The sequence below is a fragment of the Leuciscus leuciscus genome, assembly GCF_965113295.1.
Source record: "Leuciscus leuciscus genome assembly, chromosome: 2".
In the NCBI taxonomy this organism is placed as follows: domain Eukaryota; kingdom Metazoa; phylum Chordata; class Actinopteri; order Cypriniformes; family Leuciscidae; genus Leuciscus; species Leuciscus leuciscus.
Window position 1 is genome coordinate 37,580,208 of NC_138726.1, and position 15,721 is coordinate 37,595,928.

The 15,721-nt window shown below is 36.4% G+C and overlaps 1 protein-coding gene across 2 annotated transcripts; it reads right to left on the reverse strand.

Annotated features, from left to right (window-relative positions):
• Positions 1-1,092: 1,092 nt before the first annotated feature.
• Positions 1,093-7,869, reverse strand: tppp3 (tubulin polymerization-promoting protein family member 3). 2 transcript variants are annotated; one of them, XM_082158092.1, is made up of 4 exons: positions 7,715-7,869; positions 4,043-4,240; positions 3,533-3,686; positions 1,093-2,257 (listed from the first exon to the last, which is right to left on the reverse strand). In XM_082158092.1, exons 2-4 carry the CDS (start codon positions 4,228-4,230, stop codon positions 2,066-2,068), a joined length of 534 nt encoding a protein of 177 aa, XP_082014218.1. In that variant the 5' UTR covers positions 4,231-4,240; positions 7,715-7,869; the 3' UTR covers positions 1,093-2,065. The 2 variants fall into 2 exon arrangements, with proteins under 2 accessions (XP_082014218.1, XP_082014217.1); XM_082158091.1 differs by having other exon boundaries at positions 4,043-4,243; positions 7,715-7,864.
• Between the last annotated feature and the right edge of the window lie 7,852 nt (positions 7,870-15,721).

The following is a 15,721-nucleotide window of genomic DNA, read 5'->3' on the forward strand; positions in this document are numbered from 1 at the left end:
TGTTTTTGATTAAACGCTTCCAAGGAGATGAACCAAACAAACGTTGCCATGAACGAGTGTGTTTGGTTACAAACACACAGAGGGCAGGGGAAGGCTGCCGGAGCCAGGTGCCGGGCCGGGCTGTTGTGTTTGTGTATGGGACGGTTGCCACGGCAACAGAGGGACCGGCGTCGGCGTCCTGCCTGTCCCCTAGGGGTGACTTCGGACAAATGGACCGCTGTTCTGTACACACGCTTATCTAATGCGGAATATGACTGTAAACAGCGTTCAGCAAAAGGTCGTGTTTTGTCCCTGTTATTAAGTATTTGGTTTTATTTTATTTTGTACCACCGTTTACAACAATAAGAATTGCAGTAACTACGGTTATTTTTCTTGTTTTATACTACAGTCTATGTTATTTTTGGACGTTACCATGGTTACAGTGGCACTTTTTTGGAAGCGAAATAACACAGAAAAAAGAAAGAAAGAAAAAAAACCCCACCGGGTTAAACATATGGGTCACTAGGTTGGGTTATCTTAAAATTTGTTGGGTCATTTTTTTTTTTTTTTACGTCGTTGAGTTATTTTTAGTTTATAACCCAGCAGTTGGACATCAGCTGCAGCCTGATTATGAAAGGTATTGTAATATCGTTTTATGATATAAATATAACTCTTATAATAACATTAAGTAATGTGAACTGAAACGTATCGTACAACTTTTTTTTATATACCTGCAGGTACTGAGAACTTAATTTTACCCCCGAATGCTGAGTGCCAGCAGGCTCCAGTATGATGGATTTATTTGACCAATGTAGCCTACAATAGCTTAATTTTAATTAAACATAATTTCATTAACAACTTCATGGGATTCATGTTTACACGATAACATGATGGATGTGTTTAAGCATGAATGTGAAACAATAATTTATATCTTTATTTCTGTACTAGTAATGATGCATAATAGTAATTATATCGACACAATATTTTGTGTGTTGTCTGTTTCAGTCGTGTACATCGGCTGTAAGGTTTTGCTGCAATCAAGTTTGTGTATTTTATTTGTTTTTTAGACCAAAGTAAGTACACAAATAAAACTTAAAATAAAACACACCAAAAGATATTTAGTAATGGTTTATACAAAGGCAGTTTCCAGTTTCCAACACAGTAAGCTAACTAAAACAAAGATATGACATTGAATTTTTGGAAATAATTTTAGCAAACAACAGAAGGGTAATATACACATAAAGCTGGTTCACCATTTCATTTGAAGATTGACATTTAACTTTTAGCAATGAATAATGTTAGAATTTAGATGACTGCAGTTAAGTAAGAATATCAGCAGACCTTAGTCAGGATAGACATACTCAATATAATGCGGATGAAAACGAGGCTGTAAGGGATAGACGTATACAGACTTTACAATGGCATGCACTGTAAAGGTTCTGGATCACGTAATTTTTTTCACAACTCACAATTTTTAAAACTGTTTTTGTCTACTGCAATTATTATTATTATTATTATTATTATTTTAAGATGTTTCATCAGCTGAACAATCAGTATGTTGTTAGACAACATTTAACTTTTCTATCCCTCACAGCCTCGTTTTCATTCCAATCAAAAATTAAATGTGGCACTACCCTAACTAAGGTCTATACATAGTAGGCTATGTTAGAAGAAATAAATCTCTTAAAAAGGTTCTTGTTCACTTATCTCTCTCTAAAGAATAGTGATGTTCAGATGCACATTTCTCATAGCTATTAAACAGCAACATAATTCAAACAAGTGCACTACTTATCTGTTTCCCTTCAACAGAGCCTACTTCTTTATAGAGTCTTTATACTTGTTCTTTGAGATTTTCACCTGAAATCATATTCCCTTCTTACCCTTCTGTCAACTTTCTAACGAAAACTGACTGTAATACTATGTTCTTTATCCTTAAAGACGAACATTTACAACACTTCCTGTGTTACACTGCATAGTGGCTGTGTGATTTTACAGGTCAAAGTTCAAGTTTGGCTTTGGTCCAGATAAGTGCTGATGAAGATGGAGCTCAGAGCTTAGAACATGTTGACATGGAGACAGTGGGGCCTTACTTGGCCTTTGTCTTCTCCTCGTAAGTCCCAGCGTTCTTGTAGGCCCCTACATAGCCTGTGTGCTCCACAATCTCCTCCCGCCCACCTTTTCCTCTGCCTTTCCCACTCTCATCAAAGCGCCCCTTGTGTGAGCCCGTATATTTAGATGTGTCGGTTAACCTATCCACTGCAGCAGTTTTTGCCACTTTCTAGAATGGTTAAAAAAAAGAGAGAGAGAGAGAGAGAGAGAGAGAAATAATAATATCATATTCGTTAGAAAGTAATATCATATATAGAAAATCCATTTTAAAAATGGAAACCAGAAATTACCCATAAAATGTGCTTCATCAAGCTAGCATTGTTGTTTCATCAGATGATCTGTATCAATCTGTTTCAGCCTGCCCCAGCAGAACCTTTTCTGTCAATAGCATATGCATCACATATTCTTGCAACTCCTTTTGAACTTTTAACTAGTTGCCAGAATTGATGTATTGCTGTTTGATTTGTTACTGTCCTCTAGTGCTGAACCGACTGAGGAATGATGTGGTAGTACCTTTTTTGTGTGTTTCTCAATCTTGCTCTTGGAGGCCCACCAACACTACTCATTTTAGGTGTCTCACTAATTTGATGCCCAGTCGAGTTCATGGGGCGCTCTACAAATGAGATGATGAGTTGCATTATGTGTTAGATGCAGGAGACATTCAAAATGGGCAGTGTTGAGGGACCTTCTTGAGCAACAACTGCTTGGCATTTCTTGGTTTATCTAACATTTTTAAATTTCAGGTAATACACTCACACATTTCTGTCACAAAAAAGTTGAGGTAGCCTAATAACTAGTTGAATTAGAATCGATTTGCAGTGTGATGAAATGGCAAACCAATAACTGTTCTTTCTTTCTTGCTTTTTTTCTTGTTTTATGTACACTACCATTCAAAAGTTTGGGGTCTGTAAGATTTTGTGGGGGAAAAATTGGCTGCATTTATTTGATAAAAACAATAATAATTATTGTGAAATATTTTTACAATTTAAATTAAATGGTTTTTATTTGAATATATGTTAAAATGTAATTTATTCCTGTGATGCCAACGCTAACTATTCAGCAGCTCAAATCTCACATGATCCTTCAGAAATCATTGTAATATGCTGATTTGCTCCTCAAGAAACATTTATTATTATTAGCAATGTTGAAAACAGTTGTGCTGCTTAACATTTTTTGGAAACCCTGATACATTTTTCCAGGATGCTTTGATGAATAGAAAGAACATTTATTTGAATTAGAAATCTGTTGAATAAAAGTATGAAATATGAAAGTATGAAAAGTATGAAAAAAGAATGATTGTGTATAACAGTAATGTATTGAATTGATAACATTGATTTTGATGCCGCCTTGTGTACAGTTTAGTCACGCTAATTTATTTCAAAATTAATTTCCAAGTTTTCATACAAAAATACCTTTAATGATTGTTTTTAAATGCTTGCCTTACCGTTACACCAACGTTGGTAGGATCTTTGCCTTCAATTAGCTTATATATAGACTGCAATGCCTCCTCTTTGCTCTGACCTTTGAACCTCTTTGGGGCCAATTCTTCTAGAGCTTTCTGGAACTCCTCATATGTAATAACCCGAGATGTCTTTGCTCTGAATCATATGGTAAACATATAGCATTTTCAATATTTACATTGCCCGGACAGTGCAGTTTTTTAAAACTTCATCTCTGAAGATATTTTTAATATTTACTATATATATATATATATATATATATATATATATATATATATATATATATATATATATATATATATATAATATATTTATATACATAAAATGTGTGTGTGTATATATATATATATATATATATATATATATATATATATATATATACATACATAAAATGTGTATTTATACATTTTATGTGGTTATATTGTGTGCACAATAACAAAAATATATATTACAATTTGTTAAAATTTTACAAATTTTTTTTATGAAAAACTCACTTGACTTTAGTGAAGACAATATCTACATCGGTGCTGGTGACATTCTTGCCATCAGTGACTTTGCAGTCTTTGCACAGCTTAGCCCAGTTTTTCCCATTCAGCTCCTTCCCAGTGGCTTTGGTGTCACCATGAACAGCAAACTTCTTAAAGGAGCTCAGAAGCTGGTCCATGTCTGTGCTTTCTGCCATATTGGGTATTCTGCTAAACAAATAGTAAGACTATGACCTAATGGAACAATTTCTCTAGAAAAAGAGGTGTTTTAACTGACCATATAAGTCATCTGCAATAGACATGATAAACAGACAAAAAAGATGAAAGAGAAGGCAGATTAATGTGGTACACTAAAAATAATTATTGCACTGTATTATAATCTTCAGAATCTCAGATGTGTATTATATATAGTCTCGGTCTGTACAGATGAGGTTGAGCCCAGACAATTAAGTACCTTAAACTCAGATTCAGCCTGTCTAAATGATCCAAGTTGTCTGCATTATCTAATTTGTCCTGTCATTATAGCTTTTGAGATATTTTACTAACTGTCTTCTTGTTGCAGAGTTTTGGCAAACTTCTTCAGCAGGTCACCCTCTTTTCCATTGCGTTTTGAATGGCCTGAATGAATAAAATACCAACTAAAGCACCAGCCAAAAGTAACACATTAGGTGTATGTGGAACGATAGAGCCTGATGTAAAATTTAAGGGCCATAAGGATTGAGCTAATGAAGTGATTATCAGCACTCGGTAGACTGCTAATTATTCATTCAACACAAATAACATGGATGTTAGAATTTCCTAGACATTTTCAGACAGCCTCTTTGCTTCCCTCTTTCCTTCCTTCATAAATCTGTAATTTTCTATTTTCTTTCTTTCGAGTGCATGAGTGAGGCCGATTCCAGAATTTCTTGGTGTGTCTGCACAGCCCAGCCATTGTCAATGGAGGCGAGAGTAGGTATGTGGATGGTCTGATGTGTCTTGGAGTTATTGTGGAATGTTTCAGATGGATGTCAGAAGTTTGGCAACTGATGGCCTCATGGAGAGGTGATGAGTGTACAGCAGCGGTGGGTGGGCTTGCCCTGGCTTCAACTCCAACTCCTTCAGCCTTAGTCTCCTCACAGCTCACACACAATGACTTAAGTGTTACATAAAATAGTCTCTTATGCTCACCAAGGCTAGATTTATTTGGCCAAAAATACAGTAAAAACAGTAATATTGTGAAATACTATAATTTAAAATAAGAGTTTTTTTTATATTAAAGGGTTAGTTCTCCCAAAAAATTTAATTATGTCATTAATTACTCATCCTCGTTCATCTTCGGCACACACAAAGTTCTTTTTGATGAAATCTGAGAGCTCTCCATTGACAGGTACACAACTACCACTAAGCTTCAAAAAGTTCATAAAGAGATCGTAAAACGAATCCATATGAATTGAGCGGTTTAGACCAAATTTTTTTAAGAGACATGATTGCTTTATATGATGAACACATTTAATTTAGGCTTTTATTCACATTTAAAGATTGATCAGCGAACATAAACAGAAGCTCAACCGAACCTGCTGGACGCATAAGAACAAACCTCTTGCTGAAGCTCAAACGTGCTAACATGATAATGAACCTCATTGGTTTCTCGCACGTCAAGCAAACTGGCTTGAGCTTCCGTTTATCATTATAACTGATGTGTGAGTTGATGAATGTTTATATGTAAATACAAGCCTAAATTAAATTTGTTCATCATACTACATATTGCGTCTCTTAAGAAAATTTGGACTAAAACACTCAATTCATATGGATTAGTTTTACCATCTCTTTATGAACCTTTTGCTGCGTCAAAGTGGTAGTTGTGTAGACTGTCAATGGAGGCACAGAAATCACTCAAATTTAATAAAAAAGATCTTCATTTGTGTTCCGAAGACAAACAAAAGTCTTACGGGTTTGGAACGACATAAGCGTGAGTAATTAATGACAGAATTTTCATTTTTGGGTAAACTAACCCTTTAATAGATTTTAAAATGTGATTTATTCCTGTGATGACAAAGCTGATTTTTTTTTAGCAGCCATTACTCCAGTCTCATCACATGATCCAGCATATCCCAAATATGCTGATTTGGTAAGAAATATTTCTTATTGTTCTTAATGGTGAAAACAGTTATGATGCTTAATATTTTTGGTGGGATAAAAATGTTCAGGATTCTTTGATGGATAGAAAGTTTAATAAGAAATCTTTGGTAATATTACAAATGTCTTTAATGTCAATTTCGATCAATTTAATGTGTCCTTGCTGAATAAAATATAAATTTCTATCACAAAAAAAAACTTACTGACAGTTCTTCAGTCACTGAACCATCGAAGTCATCGCATTTGATATGTCGTCATGCTTAACATGTTGCATGTGCGTGCTGTGTTTTTCCCTATATACAGTGTGTGAGGGATCATGTGCAAGCTGCTGCTGATGTTATTCCCACACAGGCGGCTGAATAAAGACATCATTGTATGAGCCTCACCCTTGTAACACACATGCAAAGGCAGCCGTCCACATAAACACACATTGCCCTCCTCCCAAGAGATCCCCTCACACAGGACAAGACTTCTGTCTATGGAAAATTACCATTGTAAAATTACCATTTTTGAGGGAAACAGAGACACTTACCCACCCATCCAGACAAAACACACAAACATACAGTAGACTCATCAAAATAACAAAGGCATTTCCTGAAGACTTTCTGAGCAGATCTCAATCTTTCTCTGCTTCAGCCCTTATAGCTAATCCTTCTTTGTGGTCCTGCCTGCAAGATACCTGTATTCCCCACACAACATGTTTTTTCACACTTATTCTGTATTTCATACTGGCATATAATAGACATAATATGTGATACGCACTTCATAAACCAGCTGATATATATTAAATATAACTGATATAGACAACTTAATGAGTGTTTACTTTTTGATCAGACAGACAGCAACCCTATAATTAACCTGATGATGTCAGCAGTGTTTTGTTCAACAATTATATGAATAGCATCAGTTTGTGCCAATTTGCCACCGGGAAAACTTCATGCAGTAAATACAGCCTATATATAATTGCAATCTAAATCATTTTAGTCAGTGACAATTGTAATTATCCAAACATGATTTCATCTTCTGGCACATGATGGCCCTTAGTCACACTGCAGATGTTGCAGTTTAACATGTTACTTACTGTTAATTTAAAACATTTTATTTATTTATTGCAATTAAAACATGTTATTTTCTGTCCATTTCACTTGTGTGTTATATATTTATGACCAGTAGAAGGAGAAAAAATTGCAACATTTAAAAAATTCATTATAGCAACGAATGCAAGTGTTGCAACTTCAAATGTAGGCTATGTATGTTTGTTCAGGGGTTCAAAATAAATAAAAAATTCTTGAAATACCACCACTTTGAATTTGTCAATTTACTCACTGAAGTCACTCCACAGTGCAGCAATACCCATTTGCAGCATGCCATTAACAGTTTCAGTATGTAAACCACAGATGCTGTGTACCAATGCATGGAATATTATGGGTCTGGATGATGTAATGAGTGCAAGCATATAGCGAATAAGATGAGTGCATGTACTGTATGCATGTTCACAGGTGTGGAGTGAATTTGCTTATGAAGAGCATTCAATCACATTAGTAGCAGTGAAATCACTCTTACCTGTGCTACTGACTTCCAGCTGCTGGCAATCCACACACATGCACACACACTCCCTGGTCTTCACAACTTCTGTCCTCTCTTTCTCTTTCTCTGTCTGTCATGTTACTCCCTTCTGAAATGGGCTTTAAAAGGCTGAGGGCTTGTTATCATCTGTTTATTCCTGTATCCATGGAGACGTCCTGTTTAACATCAAGGGACGGCTATAAAAGAGAGAGAGAGAGAGAGAGAGAGAGAGAGCGCAGTTGTGTGGTGGGGGGGTGGGGGGGTGGGGGGGGGGGGGGGGGGGGGGAATATAGAGAGAGAGAGAGAGAGAGAGAGAGAGGGGAGAGGGGAGAGGGAGAGAAAGAGAGCCTACTCAAGTTGTAGTGACCAGTGTCATTTATCAGTCGGGGTGAACTGGAAGCTTGAGCATTGCAACATAGAGAAACCAGGAAAACACTTAAGCACTTGTGTTTTATTTGTGGTTTGTGTTTATCCTCTGTTTTGCCACGCTGTGCTTGTATGTAAAAGTGAAAGAAGAGAGCGAGGAATGCGATTCATCCAGAACGACATGCGTTAGTGTCCGTATGTGAGAATGTTCATCCAATACTGCCTGTGTGTGTGTGTGTGTGTGTGTGTGTGTGTGTGTGTGTGTGTGTGTGTGTGTGTGTGTGTGTCCATATAGCTACACTTTTGAACGAGATTCGTCCCCAGAAGTGGTCAAGCCAAATCTGACAAAACCTCTATTTGGGGACATTCAGGAAAATCTTCAGTTGTAAAAAATATTTAAAAGAAGTAAATCTTTTAAAAGTTGCAATGGAATAGGTGTAGTGGCATATATTGTATCTTTTTTTATTTATTTTTTATCTATGTCTTTTCTTTTGTATTGTGAATTTGTGACATATCTCAGTCTTCAATATTAGTGAAAAAAAATAAAATAATAATATCGGGTGGGGACCTGGTTCTATCCACCAGCTGTTAATTGGATGGAGGCATATTTGCAATGCTTGAAGTTGATTGTAAGAAGGACTTAATGTTGTAAGAGGACTTAATGATTGGAGAAATCTGGCATTTGTCACCAGAGGGAAGTCTGTCATTTCACCAGGGATGCACAGAATTATTTTTATTTATTTTTTACAGTAAGATCAATAACATGCATTTAGAAAATATAGGTGCATTTTCATTTCAAGCCTACACAATACTCTGGAATAATTTATTCTGACTGGTCAATAGGAGCATTCATCATTCAAACCATTACCATTTTAATTAAAATCATAAAAATAATTTCAGCTCAAATCAATATGTTATGTCCAAGTATTTATTTATTTAGGCAGCCATGTAATAAGTATAATAATGTACAATCAGAAGGCCATTATTTCATAATAAAATGATGATTTGAGACCCTGATTGGCCTGTTGGGATTAATTTACAATAACTGACTATACATTATCCCTTCCATGTAGTTTATCTCGGGTGCAGCTGAATCTCACAGAAGGACATTCTGAAGATGGCCAGACAGGTTTTTTTTTTTTTTTTTTTTTTTTGTCTGTCTCTCTCTCTCTCCCTGCTCTTCTCTTTCTGTCTTTCTTTCTCGTTTGGCTCCTCTCCTTCATCCACTGAGTTAATATTTTCCATGGTTCCAAGGTCTCTTTCCTCTTTTTGTCCGAAGAACAGGACATACAAAACCAGAATCACAATTCAGCAACAGCCTGGAGCCAAAGGTGTTACAGTGGAGGCAAATTTCACTGAGAAATTGTTTTAAAAATTTTTTTTTACAATTTTTATTTTTATAATTTAAACGATGTTTGCCATTTGGAATCACTTTTTATGAGTGATACATAATGCATGACCAGAATATATTTGAGCCTTTAAAACAGTTTGTACCAGTACATTATGGTTGAACCATTGATCAACATAAATACATGACAAATATTTGGAGCATGTAAAATTTCATGGCAATAACATACAGCATCAGTTTAAATGAACTGAATAATTCAGGCTCATATAGGAGTGTGATGGATAATATGCCTTTCCAGTTCTATTATAGTAAACCAAACTGTTTGCCAAACGCTGACTTTAACTCCTTATACATACAAAGAGCACTTTTGTTCATTTGCTGAATCATGGTGTGGAAAGATTTACAGTTACGCTCTATGATTAGCTTTACATTCAGATTTTTGGACAGAGAAGTTTGTTTAAACTGCTTTGCATTCATCTTTCCACAGCTGTGCCACTGTGTTTTTGAAGCCCTGGCATTCTCATCGCTGCACACAGCTGTTTTTTGTTTTTGTTTTTTTACCGTGTAATACAATCATCTCAATAAATATGCTAGGTTTAGGCCTACTGATTTAAAAAAAAAGAAATATAGAAAAAAGAAAAATATTTTTAAAAAAACATGTATATTTAAAAAATATTTCTTATAAATTAGTCATTTAAATATTTATCATTTTGTTATTGTAATTTTTTATTTTGGGTGTTTTATTTTTCATCGTGACAATTCGATTAGCCTCGAAAGCTACACTGCTAAAAAAGATGGTTCTTTGAAGGTTCTTTACACGTAGTAGCAGTTATATTTAGTACCGTATCGTCCTGAAGAACCCTTTATATGCTGAAATGGTTCTTTGTGTTTGAGTTTAGGGTTCTTTATTCCCGTTTTTTATTGTTTTTTATTTTTTTTTTTATCTGTAACTTTCAAAGCCTCCTCATTACTGATTTTCTGGAGCTCAGCTAACTACAGTTACTACACAGACTGTCAATATACTCTCAACAGGTAAATGATTTCTTTCTTAAAATGTCCTAGGTTCATCAAATACATTGTGGGTATAATGTGTGATAATGCAAATATTTTGAGAGTTTATGTGTGTGTATACTAAGAACATTTCTAAAGGAACTTTGGAGCATTGCCATTCCAAATAGTGATCTGATGATCTTTCATCACTCACTCGGCCAGATTACATTACAGTTGCCTCCACCAGAAACAGCATTGAGGTTTGCTACGAGAAAGGAAAACTGCATACCATGGCAATACATATGTGTGGTGTGTATTTAAGAGAAAGGGATTTAGATGTGTCCATATAACTGGGATTAAAGCCATTAAAAACTAAGAATATCTTTGTCAGCGTTAAAATATAGAAATTGCAAGAGTCTCCAGTCGTCTTTATTTTCATTTTATAGTCTCCTTTATGAAGGAAAACAAACAGATTCAGAATCCTGAATCTTCTGTAATCACAAAATGACAGGTAATTATTTTAAAGGGTTAATTTTTTCAAAAAATGAAAATTCTGTCATGAATTACTTGCCTTCATGTTCTAAAGCCGTAAAACTTTTGTTCATCTTCGGAACACAAATTAAGATTTCTTTAATTAAATCTGAGAGCTTCCTGTTCCTCCATTGACAGCCTACGCAACTACCACTTTAAAGCCCCATAAAGGCAGTAAAGACATTATAAAAGACTGTAATCCATGTGACTCCAGTGGTTAAACCTCAATTTTATAAAGTGAAGCGTAAACATAAAACATAATTTACCAGTTTATTTACAAAATATTAATTTCCAACGCATGGTCACGCAACAACGTCTGCTCTCAAGTCAACACAACACACCTGCGTTGTGGTGTTTTCGTGAATGCGTTGGAGATGAATATTTTGTAAATAAAGTGGTAAATTGTGGTGTTTTTTTGCGCAAACAAAGCACTCTTATCAAGTCAATAAAGCTGATAAACGCTGATTTAGAAAATGCTTTTTTGGTGGTGCCCCCCTTTGAAAGTGGAAAGCCACTGCATTCACGCCACATTTATGAGAGTGGCACACATTATGCTTGTATTTTGGCTTTGAGAACAATAGCTCATCCACAGCATGAGCTTAAAGGGATACTCCACCGTTTTTTCAATTTAAACTGTTATTCCCTTAACTAAGACGAGTTGATACATACCTCTCTCGTCTCAGTGCGTGCACTAAATCGCTCTGTCTTGCGGCGAAACTTTGTTAGCACTTAGCTTAGCCCAATTCATTCAATAGGGGCCAAGCAGAGAAGCTACCAAACACCTCCACGTTTTCCCTATTTAAATACAGTTACTCGAGTAGTGTAACTCGACCCAGGACGGTGACACAAAACAAAACGTTGCGCTTTTCTAAGCGTGTAAAATGGATAACTATATTGTATGGCGGAATACCATAGCAAGTGCTTGGGAGCACTTCGACTTCGCGCAGTAATATCTTCACTCGTGAAAAATCCTCTCACCGGCCCCCGCTCCCTCTCCTCCTCCCTCTCATTTCCGTCAATAGAACCAACGTGACCTGCACCAGTAACGTTAGTAGTAGTTTGAGCAGAGTTGACGAAGTATCAGGTTGTAGGAAGATAGTTTGTGGACAATCATGGTTATACCGTGCATCGTAAAGGGTTGTGATAACAAGGAGAAGGCCTATATAGTGCCGTCATGTTTCACAGAATTCCAACTCACCACATACAGCGGAGAGCTTGGTTAGCTGCTTTGAACAAGAATCCAAAAACACCGTTGATGACTCTGAAGAAGTGGCGTGTTTGCCCGTGTTCTTTCGCCGGCTCCGGTCTGTTCTGGTTCATATCTTTCTTCCCTCTCACGGTCCATAAGAGCTAATTCCTCCTCCGTGTACTCGGGTTCAAACAGATATGGCTCTGGGTCTGCTACAAACAAGTCATAATCATCTACAAAGTCCGCCATTGCAAATGATCTCTTGCAGTTTGCTAATAGCACAGGTGGTAAAAGTCACGTTGGTTCTATTGACGGAAATGAGAGGGAGGAGGAGAGCGAGCGGGGGCCGGTGAGAGGATTTTTCACGAGTGAAGATATTACTGCGCAAAGTCGAAGTGCTCCCAAGCACTTGCTATGGTATTCCGCCATACAATATAGTTATCCATTTTACACGCTTAGAAAAGCGCAACGTTTTGTTTTGTGTCACCGTCCTAGGTCGAGTTACACTACGCGAGTAACTGTATTTAAATAGGGAAAACGTGGAGGTGTTTGGTAGCTTCTCTGCTTGGCCCCTATTGAATGAACTGGGCTAAGCTAAGTGCTATCAAAGTGTCGCCGCGCCCCAGAGCGATTGAGTGCACGCACTGAGACGAGAGAGGTATGTATCAACTCGTCTTAGTTAAGGGAATAACATAGTTTAATATGAAAAAACGGTGGAGTATCCCTTTAAAATGCCTAGCCAATAAACACCTGACCATCCTACGTTTTCCTGGCCAAGAAAACCGTTAACATCCTGAAATATATAAATAAAAAATCTCAGATGCACACTCTGTTATAGACATTATCATTTAATATGGAAACATGCTGGATTGTATTATTTCTTTCTGTAAAAACAATGATTTCGAACCTACAGATGTGTAACATGCACTTATGGCCCTATTAACTGAACTTTTATGTTTCAATAAAGTGTTGAGTGATGTCTGTTACACATTGAGCGGCTAAGGCACACACTGTAAATCTCAAAATCTGTATGACCTTTTGATGATTGACACATTTAGTGGGTGTATGCGAGTTGTCATGGAAACACTTTGTTGTGATATCAAACTTCACATAGCAAAATGGTGTGCAGAAAGTGAACGGCAGTAGCTTTCATAGTGTGACATTTACTGTGCACAACATGCCAAACAAACTGAACACTTGCACTACAGCATTTCAACGCATCAGATGGGACGTGACATGCGTTTACCACATTGTTGTTTTACTGTTTTACTCTCATTTTCAGCACCTCTTTATCACCCATAAAAAGTTATTATTTATACACGCAACAAATACATTTTATCCACACATACAAATTGAAAACAGGAAAGTTTTTGTTTTTCTAACAACTTTTCTCAAGTCTGTCTCGTCACTGTTGGTTTTAAGTACGTATCATCCATTTGAAATATTTGATCATTTTGCATGAATCAGTGTGCATGCAAGGAAATGGTCAGCAGATGGAGGATTGCTGGGCTGCTGCAGTGCAAAAATATAATGTAACCTACTCTTCCTTCTCTTCCTATTCTCATTTGCTTTATTTACTTAGCTGCTTTTCTATGTAAACTAATGTTTCTTCATTTTCAGCTCATTTAGTGCTGTGAAAGCAGAGAAACCCATAGCCAACAGGAAACAGATGTGCACCTCAGAACAAAAGGTCTGTGGCTGTGGGTTTCGGCATGTGTGTCTTTGCGTGTTTGATGTATGATGAAAAGAATCAACTCTTATTCCACCAACCACCATTCATTAAGGTAGCTTTTTTTTTGCATTACAGAATATGAAGTGTGTACTGTGTTTTTGAAACCTGCATGTATGTGTGACCATTAGAAAATAAAGTAGCCTCTTTTACAATGACCACTGGTGAATGAACACAAACAGTGGGAAAATCGGAGAGATGTGGGGAAGCCCTGGAGGGTCAAACTAATGGCATCAAACAGCACTCACTTCATATTTCAGCTTTTGTTTTAACTGTTGTCATAGAGACGATTGCTGCTAGAATGGCTTATTTTCTTTCCTTTTTTTTTCTGGTTAAGGACTACAGATGATGAGGTCACTGTTGGAAATGAATGAAACAGATTGAGAGACATTGATAAGTGAAAGGACACACTGTTCTGTTTAACCACTCTTTCCCTGTCAACCCTACCTCAACTGCATGTAGAGGATGTTGCTTATTATTTATCTGCTATATTAACTGAATTGAAGTAAACCTGTTCAGAACAAAGGTAGGGGTGAAACTGAAATTTGCAGCAATATATGGTATACATCTACATATTTTTATCACTTTACATGAGTATACAGTTGGATTTACTATATATATCCAAATCCTACTTGATATAGCTAGGCGATAATGCTATATACAGTATTACAAGAGTGTACTGTAAATGGGTGGGTAAAGTTGTAGGTTGGAGTTATTAATTTATGTGGTGATATTGAAGATTATGAAACCTGTAAGGTTTGTTCAATAAAATTTGTGTTCAATAAAATTTTTTTAATGAACACAAATTGTATTGAATCACATACAATCACATGGTGTTTTCCAAAAGAAAGAAAAAAAATGACAAATTATTACTTAATTGTCCAGACAATAAGTCATCTTACAAAATAGTAATACAAAATTGTATTTAGATCTCTACACTGAACAGAATTTAGACTTTAAAAAGAAAACGTGGTAAAAAAACTAAAAAAGAAAAACTAACATGGGTGGAGCTTTGGACATAAAATCCCTTAATCTCACTATCACATACATGACAATGCTAAATGACCTTCAGTGCACACTGTAATTCATGAGAAGTCATAATGCAAGTCATAATAAGGCCTTTGTTTGACTATGATGATCAGCAGAGTCTGTAAATCTGTTCCAGTGACAATTATTTGACCACATAATAAATCAACCAAGGTGAATTGTGAAAACTGAGCTCTTTATCTCTGGTGAATAATTGCGTGCAGTGTACTGCTGGCTCCAGCCAAAAGGTTTCTGCCAGTAAGGCTTCTGCTGTCACTGAGTCCTGTCACAAGTTCTGCTGCATGCCTCTCTTCACCAGAGGAACTCTGACTGTCAGTGTTACAGTGTTATAGGATCCTGATGCCATGGTTACACTGGGTACACACTACTGCAAAAACAGTGCACCTGGCTTTCAGAAGGACACTGTCTGACACTGTGCAATTGGCTTTTTTAGAGAGGAATTTTAAAACATAATTTAAAGGCTTATAAAAAATATAATATAGGCCTACCTAATCTTTAAACGCAGAATGAGCAGCCCCTTTTTATAGTAGTTTGACATTAAATGGATGTTGGTGCAGAACATGATACTGAGCTTCAAGCAGTAGAGGAAGGAGAGTCTACATGATTTTATACAGCCGGTCCGGGAACAGGATCCATCTTCTTGCCGGTGCTATTTTCTAAACCAAAATAACAATAGTCCCATTCTCAAGGCAAGGAAATCACAAGCGTAGCTGCCAATGATATCATACTTCAGCTGTTGGTTAACCACACTCTTATTCAGTGGATGTCATGACTCTGACAAATTAAATTACGTCTCTAAGCTCA